This window comes from Aptenodytes forsteri, unplaced genomic scaffold, assembly GCF_000699145.1.
Source record: "Aptenodytes forsteri isolate BGI_AS27 unplaced genomic scaffold, ASM69914v1 Scaffold217, whole genome shotgun sequence".
NCBI classification, from domain to species: domain Eukaryota; kingdom Metazoa; phylum Chordata; class Aves; order Sphenisciformes; family Spheniscidae; genus Aptenodytes; species Aptenodytes forsteri.
The window spans coordinates 3,940,257-3,956,359 of NW_008796222.1; the positions used below are offsets into that span (position 1 = coordinate 3,940,257).

Sequence of the window (16,103 nt, forward strand, 5' to 3'; positions counted from 1 at the left end):
TATCACTTTCCCATGCTGGGAGCACTTGACTACTAGAGGGGAAGAATGATCTAGGCAGGTCTCGGGGAGGGACTTGGACAGTACTGGTGGAAACACTCCTGTGTTTTCTTTACTTGGAAGAAAACGCTGACCACAATCTGTGGGATGCCTGTTTTGTGACTGTACAACTCAGCCACAGATGCCTGCCACACACCTATCAGCCTGGTGCTTAGGGCATAGCGAACGGCCCAACAGAACTAAAATAATCCTCTCGTTACGGATGCGCCTGTGGTACAAGGGCAGTTCCCAGTGCAAATACTTGCGCTTCCTGAGCCTTCCCACCTTGCTGATGTTGTCTGACAACTTTCCTAAGAACAATTTCTCTGACCGTATCTGCCTGAAGCCTCACCAAACTGAGTTTCTTATGTTCACATTTTCCTTACCTACTAGATGGTACCTTTCTTTGAGAGGATGTGACAGAGGCATGAATACTGTTTGTGCTTGGCCAAAGAATTACAGAAATATAAATCACCTAATCCAATCCCTTGCAAGATGATTTCTTGTATCTATATATTATCTCTAGAAGATATTTTTCTAATACTAGTTCTTAAAACTGAAGGAGGTGTTAAAACCTCCACTGGTGATGGCTGATGCGGTGGTTTAATTGGGTGGCACAACGTTTTCTGCAAGTTTAACTTAGGAAATCTTTTTACTTTTTATGATCATATAATTATCATCAGATAATATAATTTTGGAAGAAAGTGGAAAAAAAACCCTTTCTCCCAATCATTTAAAGCTCTGACATACTTATTATCATTTTATCTGTTAAAACACTTATTGTCCTTGCTTTGAAGTTAGTAATATTAATAGGTAATAAAAATAATTTGTAATGAAGAAATTAGTTTACTAAATTCCTTGAAAGGGAACTGTTTATTCCTGAACGTCACTTTGCAGCTAAATTGTTCATATGGGATATGATTTTCAGTTGAAAATCACTGTCAATAATTTGCTCAAAACTCTTCACTGAAGATACAAATTCTGGCTTCTACAACTAATTAGTTCCAACCTAACAAATATGAAGCTTTGTCTGTGAGACTGCAAAAGGCAATGACAAACATCAGTGCTATTGATCGTGTTACCTGCTACTTCTTAATTCTACAGCTTTTTAGACCTGCCAATAATCTCTCTCTCGATACCCAGGTTTTCATGAAAAAACTGCTTTTTTTTCAGTGTTGCTTACTTCTATAACCAATGATCTGTCATGTCCATTAAATACAGTACACAACAGATTAAATCCATAAAACACATTAAACAGAGTTCAAGAAAGTATAAAATAAAAGCACAGTGGGAAATACTAATGCTACGATAGATAATTTTTTTTGGAAGAAATATACTCAAGCAGGTTATCTCTCAATATTGTCATTAAAAGAAGATAGACTGTTCCCTCACCAATGCAGGATTAGTGGAAATTATGGAAATAAACACAAGCCTCATCAAATGCATGAGAAGAAATGCCTCTGCATTTGAACATGACAGAGACAGCTGACAATGAATTTCCATTTTTATTCCACTGTTCAAAATATTAAGAAATAAGGCGATGACATTTCGTCACATTACTGACAAAATATGAAATACATTAACAAGGACTGAAAAACCGAGTCTTTTGTGAAAATTGAGAAGGAAAGTTGATAGAACCTGACAATTTGCACTAAGCAGCTTCCAATTAGGAATGAGTTGCTGCTGTACTATCAGGTGGGTATATAACAGAAATTGAAGGCAATTGTGCAACTTTTAGGAAGATACATCCTGTTTAAATTTGAAAGATGTGATTTTCTTTCTTGTGTCAGTTGGCTTGTGTTTATTAGACTGTTTAACTTGGAATTTCAGGTGCACATACTTATAAACATCTATTTAAATGCTTGTTGTGTACATTTGCTTAGAAAAGCTTTTCTGTACAAGTTCATTGACACAGCACCTCTACATTTTAGACCTCCCTCCTTTTTCCATGGAGAGGGCTATCACTGTCTTTACTGCTTGACAAATTAAACAAGCACCTTGCTTTTAAATCAAGATTATTTTTACATCTAGATGATTTTAAAGAAAAATTAATCAGCTGTAAAGATGACATGTCTTTACACAGCTTTAGGCATGGATACAATCCTTATAAACAGAGACACTGAAATACAACCTATGTATGAAATGAGTCAGCCCTGCTAGAAATGTTTCTATCGTCAAGGCATAGTAACGGTGCAATTCTTTCACAGACGCTCTGGGAGCTCTTCCTTGCAATCATGCATTTCTGTTAACGGAAACGCAAACATATACAGCAAGAAGTAGTTGTGCATACATGTCCAAACGTCTGTGTTGCCTTGTATCTCACGCTTATCTCAATGGGCTGCATTATGAAAAGCTCTTGGTGAGTGTGGTATCTATTTTGAAAAAGGATCCTATTCAGCAGTCATTATACTATTGGAAAAAATACTATCGTAAATACCACAGTCATTTGTCTTCTTAAAGGCAGGTTGTTCTGAGATCTGACTTGAATTCTCTCACCTTGAAACAACAATACATTTCTTTTCTGCAGTGTGACATATCCTTTAGAGAAAAAAGTAACTTCCAGTGATTATTACTTTCCCTATACATCCTCAGTAGGGCACTTTCCCACAGAGAGAGGCAGAGTCTGCCATAGGAAGAGGAAAACACCAGTGGGAAGAGGAACATGTCACTTGGGACATGACAGTGATATATACCAACCACAATATCATGTAAACAGGAACTAAAATACCAGGCCATACACTTGTTGGTACAATGTACTTGTCCCTTGACATGATTTCTCCACCTTGCCCACCTGACATGCTGTGGTTCCTCACGTACCAGCGTTCAGGAGTGCACTGGGGCAGGACCATTTCCAGCCTCCACTTAAGAAGACGTTTCTCACTCAGAATTCTGATTGTGAAGCTGCCTCTGTTGCTTCCACTCCTGCCAGCCTGCCGCCCCCTCAGGTAGATGGTTTTCTTAGAAAGCACTCAACCCAATGATTTCAACCCAGTGACTGCTGGCTGCCTGGCTCAATGGCCAAGTCCATTCAGACCTCTGATCTCCAGCTTTAGCAGGGACCAGTTCCCAACAAGCATTTCTACAACATCAGGTTTGGCTCAGTGATGAGGGCATCAGAAATTCACTGGAGTCTTTCAAATGCTTTTGCTGCTCTCTTCAGCTTTGGAATACAGTCTTAACGAAAAAGTCTTAACACAAGACATCTTTTGTCTTAACGTAAAATTTAACCCACAGTTTCAGCATGCTGTGGCAAAAGACTCCATAGGATCCTTCATCAGTGTCCATGCATTCACAAATTCATCTCGGGGAATGCTTGGGAAGAGCTCACTGGCAACGTGGTTCACATGGAAAGCATGGCTATTGGCAAGCTTCTGTCCCCTTTATGGCATTTCATCTCTTTGAACTGTTATAAAAGCTGTGAGTGGACATGAGATGTTCCTGGTTACACCATTCACCTGCTTCGAATAAGCATGAAGCCCAGCTCAGGAACACCTGAAGTTCACTGGGATCTTGAGATGAAAAGCAATATAAAATAATACTAAAAATAAATTCTACTGATAATACATAGGGGTTTCTGTGTATATGTATATATATGTGTGCATGTATGTAATTATATGTGTGTGCATGGAAAAACTCTTAGGATCACTCCATAAGGGCAAACCACTACAGGTCCTTTAAAATGGAGCCAAACCTCTTACATGCCAAACATAAGAAATAAGGGCACTAACTAGTTGTTCCTCTTGTACACCAAGCAGCTGAAATCTTAATAGGACACTCAAGAACACATTCAAACAAAAGATTTCAAATAGCAATGAAAACAAACAGCATATATCGTAATTCATGGTCATGAACATGCAACTCCTTCGCTTATATCACCAATGGTGCAAATCAGTGCAGATCCATTTTATTAAAGCAGTGACAGTCCATCTCTACCCTGGGGTATTAAAACCTCCTTTAGAATTAAACAAAACAAACCAGGTATCAGATCGCAGACAGATATTCAGAGAAGCATGGAAAAATGATATTGCGTAAATATTCTAGTAGCTGCACAGAAGCAAGTTCATGAATATTTAACTCAGAAAAGGTACAGATGCATAATTTTCCTTTGAAACCTCAGCTGCTATATTTCTGTAACAGTTACAAAAATATCCCTGTGAATTGACTGTCACTGAAAACTAAAGGATAAGCGCTCCTCTGAGACATGCACATGGTCTCTCCTTCCCCTGTGTATTCAGAGCGTTCACTACTTCTGTCAGCAAAGCTCCCACCTTCCCTCAAAGATTCCTCCTCCCATCACGGAAACGTGTGCAAGAAATGGAGGAGGCTGCTAGACGGCATATATTATCCTTCTCCTTTTCACTTTAATGCTAAATCAGGAAAGTTAATGTAGGGAATGGTTCTAACAGAGCTGGTTGCTAATGAGCCTGAGCTGCCCTATTTGGTAGCGACCTGGGTCTAGAGCATCCTCAGGGTTTGTGAAGCAAAGATGCAGCCAAAGGGAGACCTAAGCCAAGAGGTGAGTCCCCAGGTCCCTGAATTCTGAGCACCTTCCAGAAGTGACTCGGTGCTCCTGCCTGTGCTCGGCAGCTTATGAGCAGAAGGGAGAGCATACAGCACAACTGCAGCTTGCATACTGAGTGCTAAATTTGTAAACAATTTTTCAGATGAAGCTGCAATTATTATTATAGCACTATCATCTAGAAATGCAACAGGAGTTTGAAGTAACCATATGCCAATGGCTAACAGCTCAGCCAAATATAAAGGAAAAAACATGCTTACATGGAAAAACTTATAGGATATTTATATATTTTTGCCTGAAAGATGTATTTAGTTGTAACAATAATTATATGGATTACCCTGCTAATAATGGAGATGAAGGAAGAGGAAATTATTGCTTCTGTTATGGCTTGGTATTAAGTGTAAGCCAGAATAATAAGTTGAAAATAGAGATTTTTCCCACTAGCATAGCTTTTTCTTCCCTTGATTCATGTTGTCTCATAGTCCTTATCTTAGAAAAGGCAGTTTACTTAGATTAAGTTTTATAGTTGTGGCTGTGAATTACCTGAAGCATCACATACGCTCTTTGCTCTTCCCTCTGTCCCAGTACCATCTTGTTAACAGAAGCTAATGAAATCAGAAAACGAAAATGGAGAGGTGGGCTATTTCCCATGTAAGAGAAATACACTGCGCTTCCAAACCTTCAGAAAGGATGTGATCTTCATAGGGAATTCGCTGCAAGTCTTGTGTACAGTTTACAACTGGGCTCTGCAAAATGGGACGCTGCTGAGTCTTTGATTTAATGAAAACTTAGGAAGGCAATCCAATTCACTGCAGGGACCACTTTGTTCTTTCATTATGATTCTTTTTTAATGAGAAAGACGATCGCAAGGATAAACTCTATTCCTGTGAATTTTTACACTAATTACATACAAAGCACCATTCTGGCAGAGTGGGACTTATCTCCTTCAGGCAATACAGTTATCATCTTGTAACCACACTTCAAATCTCCCGTATGAACGCTGGAGCTACGTGTGCTGAATGTGGATCCTGCTACCCTGGCTAGCTGCTTGAATTGATGAATGTTTAAATATTCAATAAATCACAGGCAAATACTGATACTGCGTGAAGAGGCAGAGACAACCCTCACATTCTGCTTACAGCTGTAGGATCAAGGGTACACTATTTTATCAGAACCATTAACTTTCCTCATTGTGGTAGGAAGGGATGGTTGGTTTTGTAAACAGCACTTGAGATGTTTATGTATTAAGAGTCAGACCCATATACTAACACTACAAAGGACAGTTATCCCTTAATTCTACAGAAAATCAACCGTTATGCTCTGTTTGTGATTCAGCTCACACCCTTAAGAGATAATTTATTATTTGACATACTGTAAGGCAATCTTGGCTAGATAGGGAGCTGCTTTACTCTCAAATAAAATTACTGAGAACCACATTCACCCCTGCGCAATGATCTGATACAGTGGGCCAAATTGCAAAGCTTGGTACGTGCTCACTGCCATGGTATCCGAGCACTACCAGGATTGTACCGTGCAACGCCTGGCTTTCTGCACACTCAAAAGCCTTGATTCTTTTACCCATAACATCTGTGCCCCTATCTGAATCTGTGGTACAAATACAAATACAGGTAACTGCAGCTGCTGAGATGGGGATGCAAATCAAGCAGCAAGATGCATGAGTGTTCAAACTGTACTTCCTCAGAGTTCCTTGAGCCTGCCCACTCATGCCTCTAGTGACAAGGTTTATCTTCTCAAACAGGTACTCGCAGACTTGTGTTCAGATTAGCACCGTGTTTGAAAGGCTGGCATGGCTCCTTGAAAAGTGTGGAAGGAGGGAGCTTCCCAGGCTCAGCAACAAAATCTAAATCCTGATCCAAACATAAATGCTTGCAAATATGTTGCAGATTTGCCCCAAGTCTCAGATTTAGGTGCTGGAATCACCAAGAAAAGCATCACAGTATAAAACGCTACACTGTGATCATTTTTTGATTCTGCTACATTCCACTAGCTACCTGCGATGTTGCAGCTGAATAACTGCATCGCCTCCCATTTTATTGCATCTGTGGTTTCTATTTATGGACTTACTGGCATGGAATAGCCACATCTGGCTAAATGTTCCTAAACTGTATGTACATTTACCTCCAGGATAAAACTGCCTTATTCTTAAGTAGTATATTCAGTACAGACATTGCCTCACAGCGATGATGCAGCATCTTGATGCAAACACAGTCCATCACCCAGGACTTCGGCTAGCCTAAAGCTTGGCATCCCCTTTATGCTCACTGCACTTAGTGCCTGTAAGGTTTGCTCTCATAAAATATGCACCAGTCTTTAAACAATGGTACAAATCTGAATGCTGTTTCTAGAAGAAACTGGTCGAGGGCATAAACCCGGCAGCCAGAAACATGACCAGGTCTGAACTTCCTGAAGTGAGAGTGACCTGAGCATCTGTGCGTTATGCCTGACTTGAATCCTCCAGGGACTTTGTTACAAGGAGAGGTATCCTTAGTTCACATGCAATCTTAGTCCAAATACATTTCTCTCTGGACAAGACTTCACATTTCCTCATTTAGGTCAAGAGGATGGTAAGAGATCTCCCCTTTTTTTTTGTCCTCTTGTCTGCATCAGCAGGCACAGGAAAAATGAGGTGCTCCCGTCCTTTTGCTCGACGCCCTCTTTCAGCTTCTTTTGTCTCTGACGGCACAAAGGATACTTCTTTGAGCAGCAAAGCTATTTTGAAAGCAACCTAGAGAAACAAGAGGCATCTCTGGATTGAATGAGCTGCATCAGAGATCATGTGATACTACTACAGAGAATGCTACAGCATGGATACTTGATTAGGCCTGGCCTTTATTGCTTTGGGGTCATCAGGAGTGTATTAATGTTTGCATCATTAAACCATGACACACAGTGTTCATGCTTAACTGCTGCCACCTGCACCCTAAAGGAACAGTACTTTCCAATTTTCAATTTGTATGTGCTGTGGGATGCACATGATTTATTCCAATGATATGAGGCAAGAGTCAGAGACTGTGCTGCTTCGGCCAGGATTAACAGAAGGACACATATTTTGTAACACAAGACGCACGCTGTGGGTTCGGACAGCAGGTGCCTAATTTAACAATCAGGAGCACAGAACTGAGAGATAAAAACAGTAGAAAGAAAGGGCTAAGGTTTCTTTTGTGCCTTTACCTGCCAACACATTTTCACTATGTTTGGGGCCAAGATTCCTCTCTGTAAGTGTTTATTTGTACCTTGCTAAACAGCTGGCAAAGCAAACCACACCTGATGAAAATGAAAACTGACTAAGCCCCGAGATGCCCGCTCCCTTGTGTGGGTGGAAAGGAGCAGCAGGGCCAAAGCAGAAAGCATCTGTCTGCTGGCTAGTGTAACAAGGACAGCTGACAATGAAAAACCCCAAGGACAAAAAAAACCCCACCCAACCTCTCCACTAGGAATAGCAAAACAAAACAAAGCAAAAGTCAGAAAGGTCAAGTCTATTGGTTTTAACCCTGCCTTCATATCAGCAACGTGGTCTATCGTTTTTTACCCTGTCTTCCTACCAGCTGTGTGGAATAAATCATACTCTGTTGAAACTGCATCTGTTTCTGTATTATGGCTAAGAATGTGAGAAGACTTCATTGGACTGGCAAGGGAAATTCTGTGGTTTTGGGAAACTATCGTAAATAATAGGATCCCAAGGTCCTCTGAACTATATGTACAGGAAAAGTTTAACACCTCGCTGAATTGTAACCACCTACGCAGTAAAATAATAAAGGTTCATGCAGTAGAGAGAGCAGCAGCATTCAGCATTTTACAGCAGGAAATTTTTAAAACTCATTTGAAAATAGAGGGAAAATTCAAACACAAACACAATGATTATGTAAATGGGACTGAACAGGAATCTGGCTTTAGTCATACTTTTTTTTCTAGCTAGTTTGCTGTGGTGTCCATGATGTGATAGGCAAATCACAAACACGTAATACATCATAATTCTTCCTCCTGTGAGCATGCTATCCAACACAGAAAATTGCACGTTACAAAAAAGATCCCTGCAATTTGAAGTGCCTGTAAATAGCCAGCATTCTAATTTCATTCCTCCTGAAGTACAGAATTCCCTCTGAATATGAAAAGGGCTCTTCAAAGCCCAGACAAAAGGACTGTTTGGCTGACCATTTTCATAATACACATATCCCACACAGTTTGGTATCCCTAATTAGAAGCCCAGAGTAATTAGGAGAAAGCGCACTGCAGACTGCAAAGCGCAACACAGCAGGGAGACTCTGCAGTGCTGCTACGAGAATACCAAAGACCTGAAGGTCATTATTTTTCACTGGTCCCAAGCCACGCTCACTGCTGTGTTTCATTTTTACAACCCGGGGTTAGCCTGGCCCCTTGCAGCAGGAGGGCCAGGAGGAGCTGGGCCAGCTTGACGTGCCTTCCCCCGTGCTTCAAGGGGAATGCCGCCGCGCCTTGTGATGTCTGCCATGCATTTACAGGCCAGCGTGTGGGCTGGGTTGTCGCCTTGAGGGACCGAGGACCACTTCTGTCGCAGGCAGAGAAGACCGTAAGGCTGCTTGGCTGCAGCTTGTGCAGGTTTTGTTTGACACTGGAGGGATAACCGAGCTCTTTGCTCTACAGCAGAGGCATGAGCATACTTAGGAAACCAAACGATGATGAAATGCATCTTTTCTAATCAAAATCACTCCCTGTCATCCTCAATGAACAGACAGTCCCATATTTCTGAAGGCTTCTCACTGAAAATGCTGACGGGATCGATGCCTTTCCAGAAGACATTTCATGTCAATGGTACAACACCTAGTGCCCAAAGTACATTATATCTAATATAGTTTGATCAGTTTAAATCATGTACTCTCTTTGTTTCCCAGGCATGTTCTTATGGGCAGTCAACAAAAAAAGGTGTTAATATCAAAGAAATACTGGTATGTCTACTTAAGTGCATACTACTAGCTTTGTGTTAATATAACATTGCTAGTGGAATGAAATTGAGTAAAAAAAGAGACATTTACCCTTTCTATCATTCAATAAATAGCTGACAAGCACTGCAGTAAAACAGAGCAACTCCTATATAGTGCTCTACTTTCCTTCAAGCAGCCTATTTCAGTCAATTTTGGGGAAGTAGGAAGGATGTTAGGGTGGAGGGGGGTTTCACGTATCTAAATGGAGATACATATTTGAATAGCAGATAAATCAGAAATTTATATATGACTGAGATACTAATGTCATAAACCAATCCTAGATAGAAACGCATAAAAAATGATATTCCAGTAACAGGACTGCAATCCTTAATAGTCTCACAGGACTCTCTAGCTGACTCAGGGGCACAGATCACATCTGATTATATGTCAAATCTAAGACATTACAGTTACTCTAGGGAAAACCATATTTCCATTGACATATGCTATAACCTCATCACTTAGCCTAGAAGCAGAATTCATCCAGACATACACAGATACATAAAACCTTTTCTGAACTAGAAAATTATTGCCAGCCCTCAGTAATGGTGGGCTGAAAATACTCAGTAACTTGTTGCACTAAAATTAAAGGACAGCTTGCAATGTGGAGCCCTACTCCCACAGAATCTGGCCCTTAAGGCTTTATGGTTCCCTTCTGTTCAAAAGACATCTCTACTGCTCCCTCATTTCTTGTTTTCCAGAACAACAAAAAAATAGCAGTTTCATATTTTTTCTTTTTTTAATGATGTCTAGTAGATGTGTTGTTTTCATTTGTAGCATATGTGAGGTGGCTTTTAGAAGTAATTTATTTTTGGTGGCAAGCTGCTGATGCTTGCACCCATGTTGACTGTTAGTAATTAACACCTTCTGGTCCACTATGGACAATTTCCCACTTACTGCTTTTTAAGGTGTTAAAACTAATCTCCACCAGCTCTATGTCCCATAGCTCAGTTTCACTGATAGGAGGCTTTTCTTCCTGATAGCCAAGGCTTTTCTTTTCCTCAATTAATAATAACACACAACCCAAAGGAGTATCTGGAAGTGTCCTGACAAGATTTTGTTAAGCAGAATCCTCTGCTGATGAGGGGACTGAGCTGAGATAATATGTGTTAAAACCTTCTTCTCAACTCAGAGGTGTTACCATGGACAAATAGAGGTTTCGGCTGTGAAAACAACAGGCATGAGAGGAAGTTACCTCAAGAGAAAGAACTGAAGAGGTCCTTGTTACCTATTAAATTTTTGGCATATCAGCCAGATAAAGCATAATGACATTCATTGCCTTATAATGCTGCATTAGTGACATTAATTTTATAGCATTGCTCTCATACAAAGAAAACTGCAAGAATTATATTCAGACCTCAACACTGGTGCATTAATGAGCATTGGACTGGAAGCTCTAGGGGACATGTATTTGTGGGTAAGTGGCTACTGGCATCTATGCATGCCTGAGTGTGTGCATTCCTAACTGTGAAGAACCTCTGCACTCACGTCTTCGGGGAAATAATACGTTCAACTTAAATTTACATTTAACAAAAAAAATTAAAATTGGCATTAAAATATCCAGAATAAAAGAAAGAGTTTTCTAGATACCAGATTCATCATTTAACAGAAACGTTAGAGTTCAACTGATAGAAAAGGTGGTCGGATTTTGCATCAGAAAAATCCCAGTTTGGTCAAAGTCCTTCCCTTTTCATGACCTCTACCTGAGTAGTATCCACGCTTTAAGGCTCATATGAAAATTTCACAAGAACAGATCTCCTTTAACAGTTCTGTCACTGCTTATTTCTGCTCATGAGAACAAAACTGCAATAATGATGAACAGCCTTACCTGTACGGACTTCACTGCTTGGAACTGTGGAGTTCACTTTTACTGCCTTCAAACTGGTTCTCCATCTAGAGCTACAGGACAAGCTTCTCCTTCTTTTTTTCTTCTTTTTTTTTTTTTTTCTTTATCATGGGAATGAAGCTTAAAAGTACTCAGAGATTCTCGCATCTGCAGGACTTGTGCATCTCCTACACTGCCTGATGACATGTGGATTCATTGCAAGAGGACAAGCTCTCCTTCTTTTTTTCTTCTTTTTTTTTTTTTTTCTTTATCATGGGAATGAAGCTTAAAAGTACTCAGAGATTCTCGCATCTGCAGGACTTGTGCATCTCCTACACTGCCTGATGACATGTGGATTCATTGCAAGGTGGTAGTCCTAATCTTTGCACCCATTAAAGGGCTGTGATAAAATTATTTTGGAAAAAAACATCTTGATCCACAATATAAAAATGTAGTGGAAGCTGCTGGTGATCATGGGAATGAAGCTTAAAAGTACTCAGAGATTCTCGCATCTGCAGGACTTGTGCATCTCCTACACTGCCTGATGACATGTGGATTCATTGCAAGGTGGTAGTCCTAATCTTTGCACCCATTAAAGGGCTGTGATAAAATTATTTTGGAAAAAAACATCTTGATCCACAATATAAAAATGTAGTGGAAGCTGCTGGTGCCCATGGACTAACTTTAGCTGCTGGAAGCTGGGCATTCACTGCAGAAGGCTTTAGTCAGAAGAGCTCAGGAATCAGGAATCAGGAGCTTTACTCATCTGCTAATGATGATTCCCAAAGACCAGTGCAAATTCTACCTTTTCAGTATCACTCAGGAAGTTTATATGGGGTGAGAAGATGAACAGCGAGAGAAGGCTAAGTCAAAGGGGATCCACAGTAAATCAAAATTTAGAAGCAGCCTCTAAAGAAAGAGGAGTTCCTTATGTCCCAGGAAATTATAGCTTTCAGTCCTACAGTGAATTAAGAGTTTTTTTGGCCACCTCAAGTGATGCCTCCGTAGCCAGTACATTTCTGCAAAAACCCCAAAGATTTAGAAAGCAAGCAAAGAAAAAGACAAAGGGATGCAGTTATTTTTGACTACCAGCCAACTTATGATGTTTTGATTTCTGAAGGAGGAAGAGGATAATTTAAAGAATCTTAAATCTTGCATACAGAGTAGAAGAACCGCACTTGAAAAAAAAGCCTTCTGATGTTCCCAGCACTCAGAACAGAATCATCCCATATAAAATTAATATCATTATTATGTGATTTCCATCTGTTAACTAAGCCAAACGATTAGAGCTGCTAGAAAAACTGCCTTAGTGGAACAAACACAGATAATAAATCTGAATAAATACGCAAGCAAAAAGACAGCGTCAGGCTCAATCACTTGGCAATATCAAATGCTGAGTAAATGAGTTGGCTGCATAGTGCTATACCATCCAGCAGGAATGTTATGCTGAGTGCCTGGATCATTGCTTTCATTGCTTCTGTAGCCAATTTTGTTCTGGATTTTTTTGGACCAAACCATCTTTCTTTTTTTGACAGCTCCTTTTCCAGACTATTCCATTGGTACCCTTTACGTTGTGCTCTGGTTGTTCGTATGGTCCGTATTCAGCAGCGGGCCTGTTCAAACACTTTCCCCAACCCTCCTCACTTGTCCAGAAAATATTTTTCACATATCCTTGACGCTTTCCCCATTCGCTTCCCAAATCTATCATATTGGCACAACAGATAGGCCCGACAAACTCTCTTTAGTCCACCACTACATTTTTAAACAGAGTCAGAAAATTATTTATAAAGATACAGTTTTAATACATATTTTTATACGTGTAAAACAGAGTGCTTGGTAGCATTTTTGAAATGTCGATATATACCAGGTGTCAAACATTATTCTAAATAAACCCTTGTAATGCACAGCAGTATGCTGGCCCATATATCCCCTCACAAGCTAGCATTTTCAAAAAAGTGAAATCTATTTAAAAGTCATAGGGACTTGGCTTCCACAGTATCTAAATCAGTCCCAGGAAGGACATTTCTGGGATAGAACTTGTGAACATCTAGGCAATCCTACACTCAGAAGAATTATTTTTAAACACAGTTCTCCAGAAAGTTGCTACTAATACATGTTTTAAACCTTTTGCAGAGCAAAGCATGTGGTGATGTTTCCCCCTACACAAACTGAAATACCAAGACAGCAAAACACTGCCTAAGAAATCTCTCCTTATATAAGAGCTGACACTTCCTCTGCAGATTGGCCTTCATCGCTGCTGAAAAACACCAATGGAGACCAAGGTTTATAAAACTTAAGTTGTAATACATTTAAGTGCTTTGTGCTGGAGCACAGCAGTATACTTTTGACTGTTCATTTTTTGCATGGAAATGAAGTCTTGCTGTTTTGGAACACTTTATAGTATTGTATCACAAGACTGTACTATGAGTGAAGAACTTAAGCTTCAGTGTTGTTCCCAAATCATTAAAAGATGTGACATCAAAGAATGACCCCAAAATATTTGTTCCTGTAAGAAAACGTGAACCTCTCAGTATGCTGATAAATGTACCACGGCCTAATACATTTTGTAGTTCCTTTCCTCCATAGAGCCCTTCCCTCCTTATGTCAGGAGAGCCGAGTCAGGAAAGCACATGATATTTTCGCTCTTTTATTTTGCTTCTAATCCACATGTTCTGTGAAGGTAAGTAAATAAAACCATTACAAAAAAAAGAGTGGTTGAGAAATGTGCTTAAACGCATTCACTTCCCACACCTCATCTAGACATGAAATCTCAAAGAAGGGAGGGATGGGCACGAAAGGCACAACCCCCCCTATATTATATACAGACCGTCAAACGGAGGATCATTTGATACACAGTACCAAAGCATACTAGAATGGATTTCTCACTTTGGAGGTCAGATTGGTTACACAGGCCCTGTCACAAAGCAGTGGCAGGACTGTAGAGCTGCTCCGCCCACACAGCACCCCAAAGAAACAGCACCTCGAATTCCCTCCCTTTATCTCCTACTTCCCAATGGTTAAAAATTGGCTGCTATTTTTTTCTAACAATAGGTGATCTATTTAATTGCCTTGATCAGCAACTAGAACTAGCAAGCTCTTCTTTGCTTGCACCTGAGCTCTCCTTAGCCTATGTAAGATGTAAAGCGTACTAATATTTCCAAGTAAGACATGCAGTCAAATCCAAACCGAACCCTGAGTGTGTGGTTGTGCTGCCAGCGAGGCAGGTGTAAGAGAGGCATTCCCATGAAAACAGTTAGTAAGTGAAAAGTACTGATGTTTCTTTTTGCTTTGCTTTTTGTACCACTATCCCCGATATCTACTGATTTATTCTTTGCTAATGAAGATTTGTTGGGTTTTTTTCAGTTCATCCAATATGTGTTACTAGGTAATGTAAATACGTAACAAATGTTCATGGGATATGTGTCTAAATCACATTGCTTGTTGTTGTTCTGCAAAAGCCTTTACCCTCGCTGTTTTCTACAAAACAGTTTCAGAGAGGCACTTACCTTGTCTGACAGCCAGTGTTGTTGTGTAGACCAAGAATAGAAGGATATAATTGAGGAAGCTCTGAAAAACAGGTGTGTTGGCGTGGAAATCTTCTGACAAATACTTGCTCGTGAGACCAATGCCACAGATAAGGAGGGAGAGTACCTGGCCAAGCGCCACAGACAGCAAGAGATCCCTAAAAGGAATGAGAAAAACACAGACATAAAACACTCAGCCCCCTTGCCAAGGAGGAAATGCTCATTCTCCTCCAGGAATCATGTTCGACAGTGCTAAGACACGGGAAGAAACGCGATGCTTCAGTCAATGAGGGATCTGCTGGGTGTAGCCAACATAACATTGCCATTATTTCTGCTCTTATCACGGACTTAAACATTGCCCAAACACACTAGCTTTTACTCACATATTAAACAACAGCAGATGGTACATCTCTACCATTTAATTTCGCATTTCACATTTCACAAAGGATAAATGATAGTTTAACTGAACCAAAATACAGCACTGCTTCCTTTGAGCATCTTCCCTAACAGAAAGACCCAGGAGTATCATTCAGAGCGGGAATCACAGCTCTTCCAGGACTTAGTAGCCACAGAGAAAAATCAGAGAAAGGATTTTATAGTGTTTCACCATCAATGTGAATTTACTGTATAACTTCCTTCCCTTCATTTCATTTCATCGTATAAACTATTCTTTCCATCTACCGTGCAAATATATGTATCTTTTCTTTCATCTTTGTCACTGCATACTTCCCCTTCTATTTGGCGGGAGTGGGAGATTCCACTTTTTCTCTTCCTGTCCCCTTCTGGTTCTTAAAAATGTATTTTCTGGTTTGGCTTCTTGCTTTAATCTGTTTTTCTTGACTTCGACCTGCAGTCTCCTCTGCATTCCCCTGTTACAGCATTCCCCAGTCTGTCTCCCCACAGGCCTCCGACAGTTGCTCCTTTTGTGCATGTTCTGTCTTTCTATAGTTTTCTCCTCGTTACTCAAGAAACTGCTATATCTGAAAGCCCACCCTTTTACAGTGTAGGTTATTTTTATATCTTTTCTTCAGTCTTCTCAGTGATATCCTTTTCCCTTCTACCTATCTTTGTCTCTTTTCCGGGCTCTAACCGCACAGCCCAACTCAGCCCAAACAATCCTCCTTTTCCAATTTTTGTCAGGATCTCCTATACCCATAGCACAGGAATATGTGTATTTTTAAATTACCTTTAAGAGGTTTCCCAGGTTCCCCACGTGTCAGTAC

The 16,103-nt window shown here is 40.2% G+C and overlaps 1 protein-coding gene across 1 annotated transcript in view; it reads right to left on the reverse strand.

Moving 5' to 3' along the window:
• The window catches only part of SLC35F1 (solute carrier family 35 member F1), a 111,701-nt gene extending 95,890 nt beyond the window's left edge, over nt 1–15,811 (reverse strand). Inside the window, exons 1-2 of the mRNA XM_009289183.2 lie at nt 15,717–15,811; nt 14,863–15,041 (exon numbers count right to left, since the gene is read on the reverse strand). Coding sequence (XP_009287458.1) covers nt 14,863–15,041; nt 15,717–15,811 — 274 coding nt within the window. The remainder of the gene's footprint in view (nt 1–14,862; nt 15,042–15,716) is intronic.
• Between the last annotated feature and the right edge of the window lie 292 nt (nt 15,812–16,103).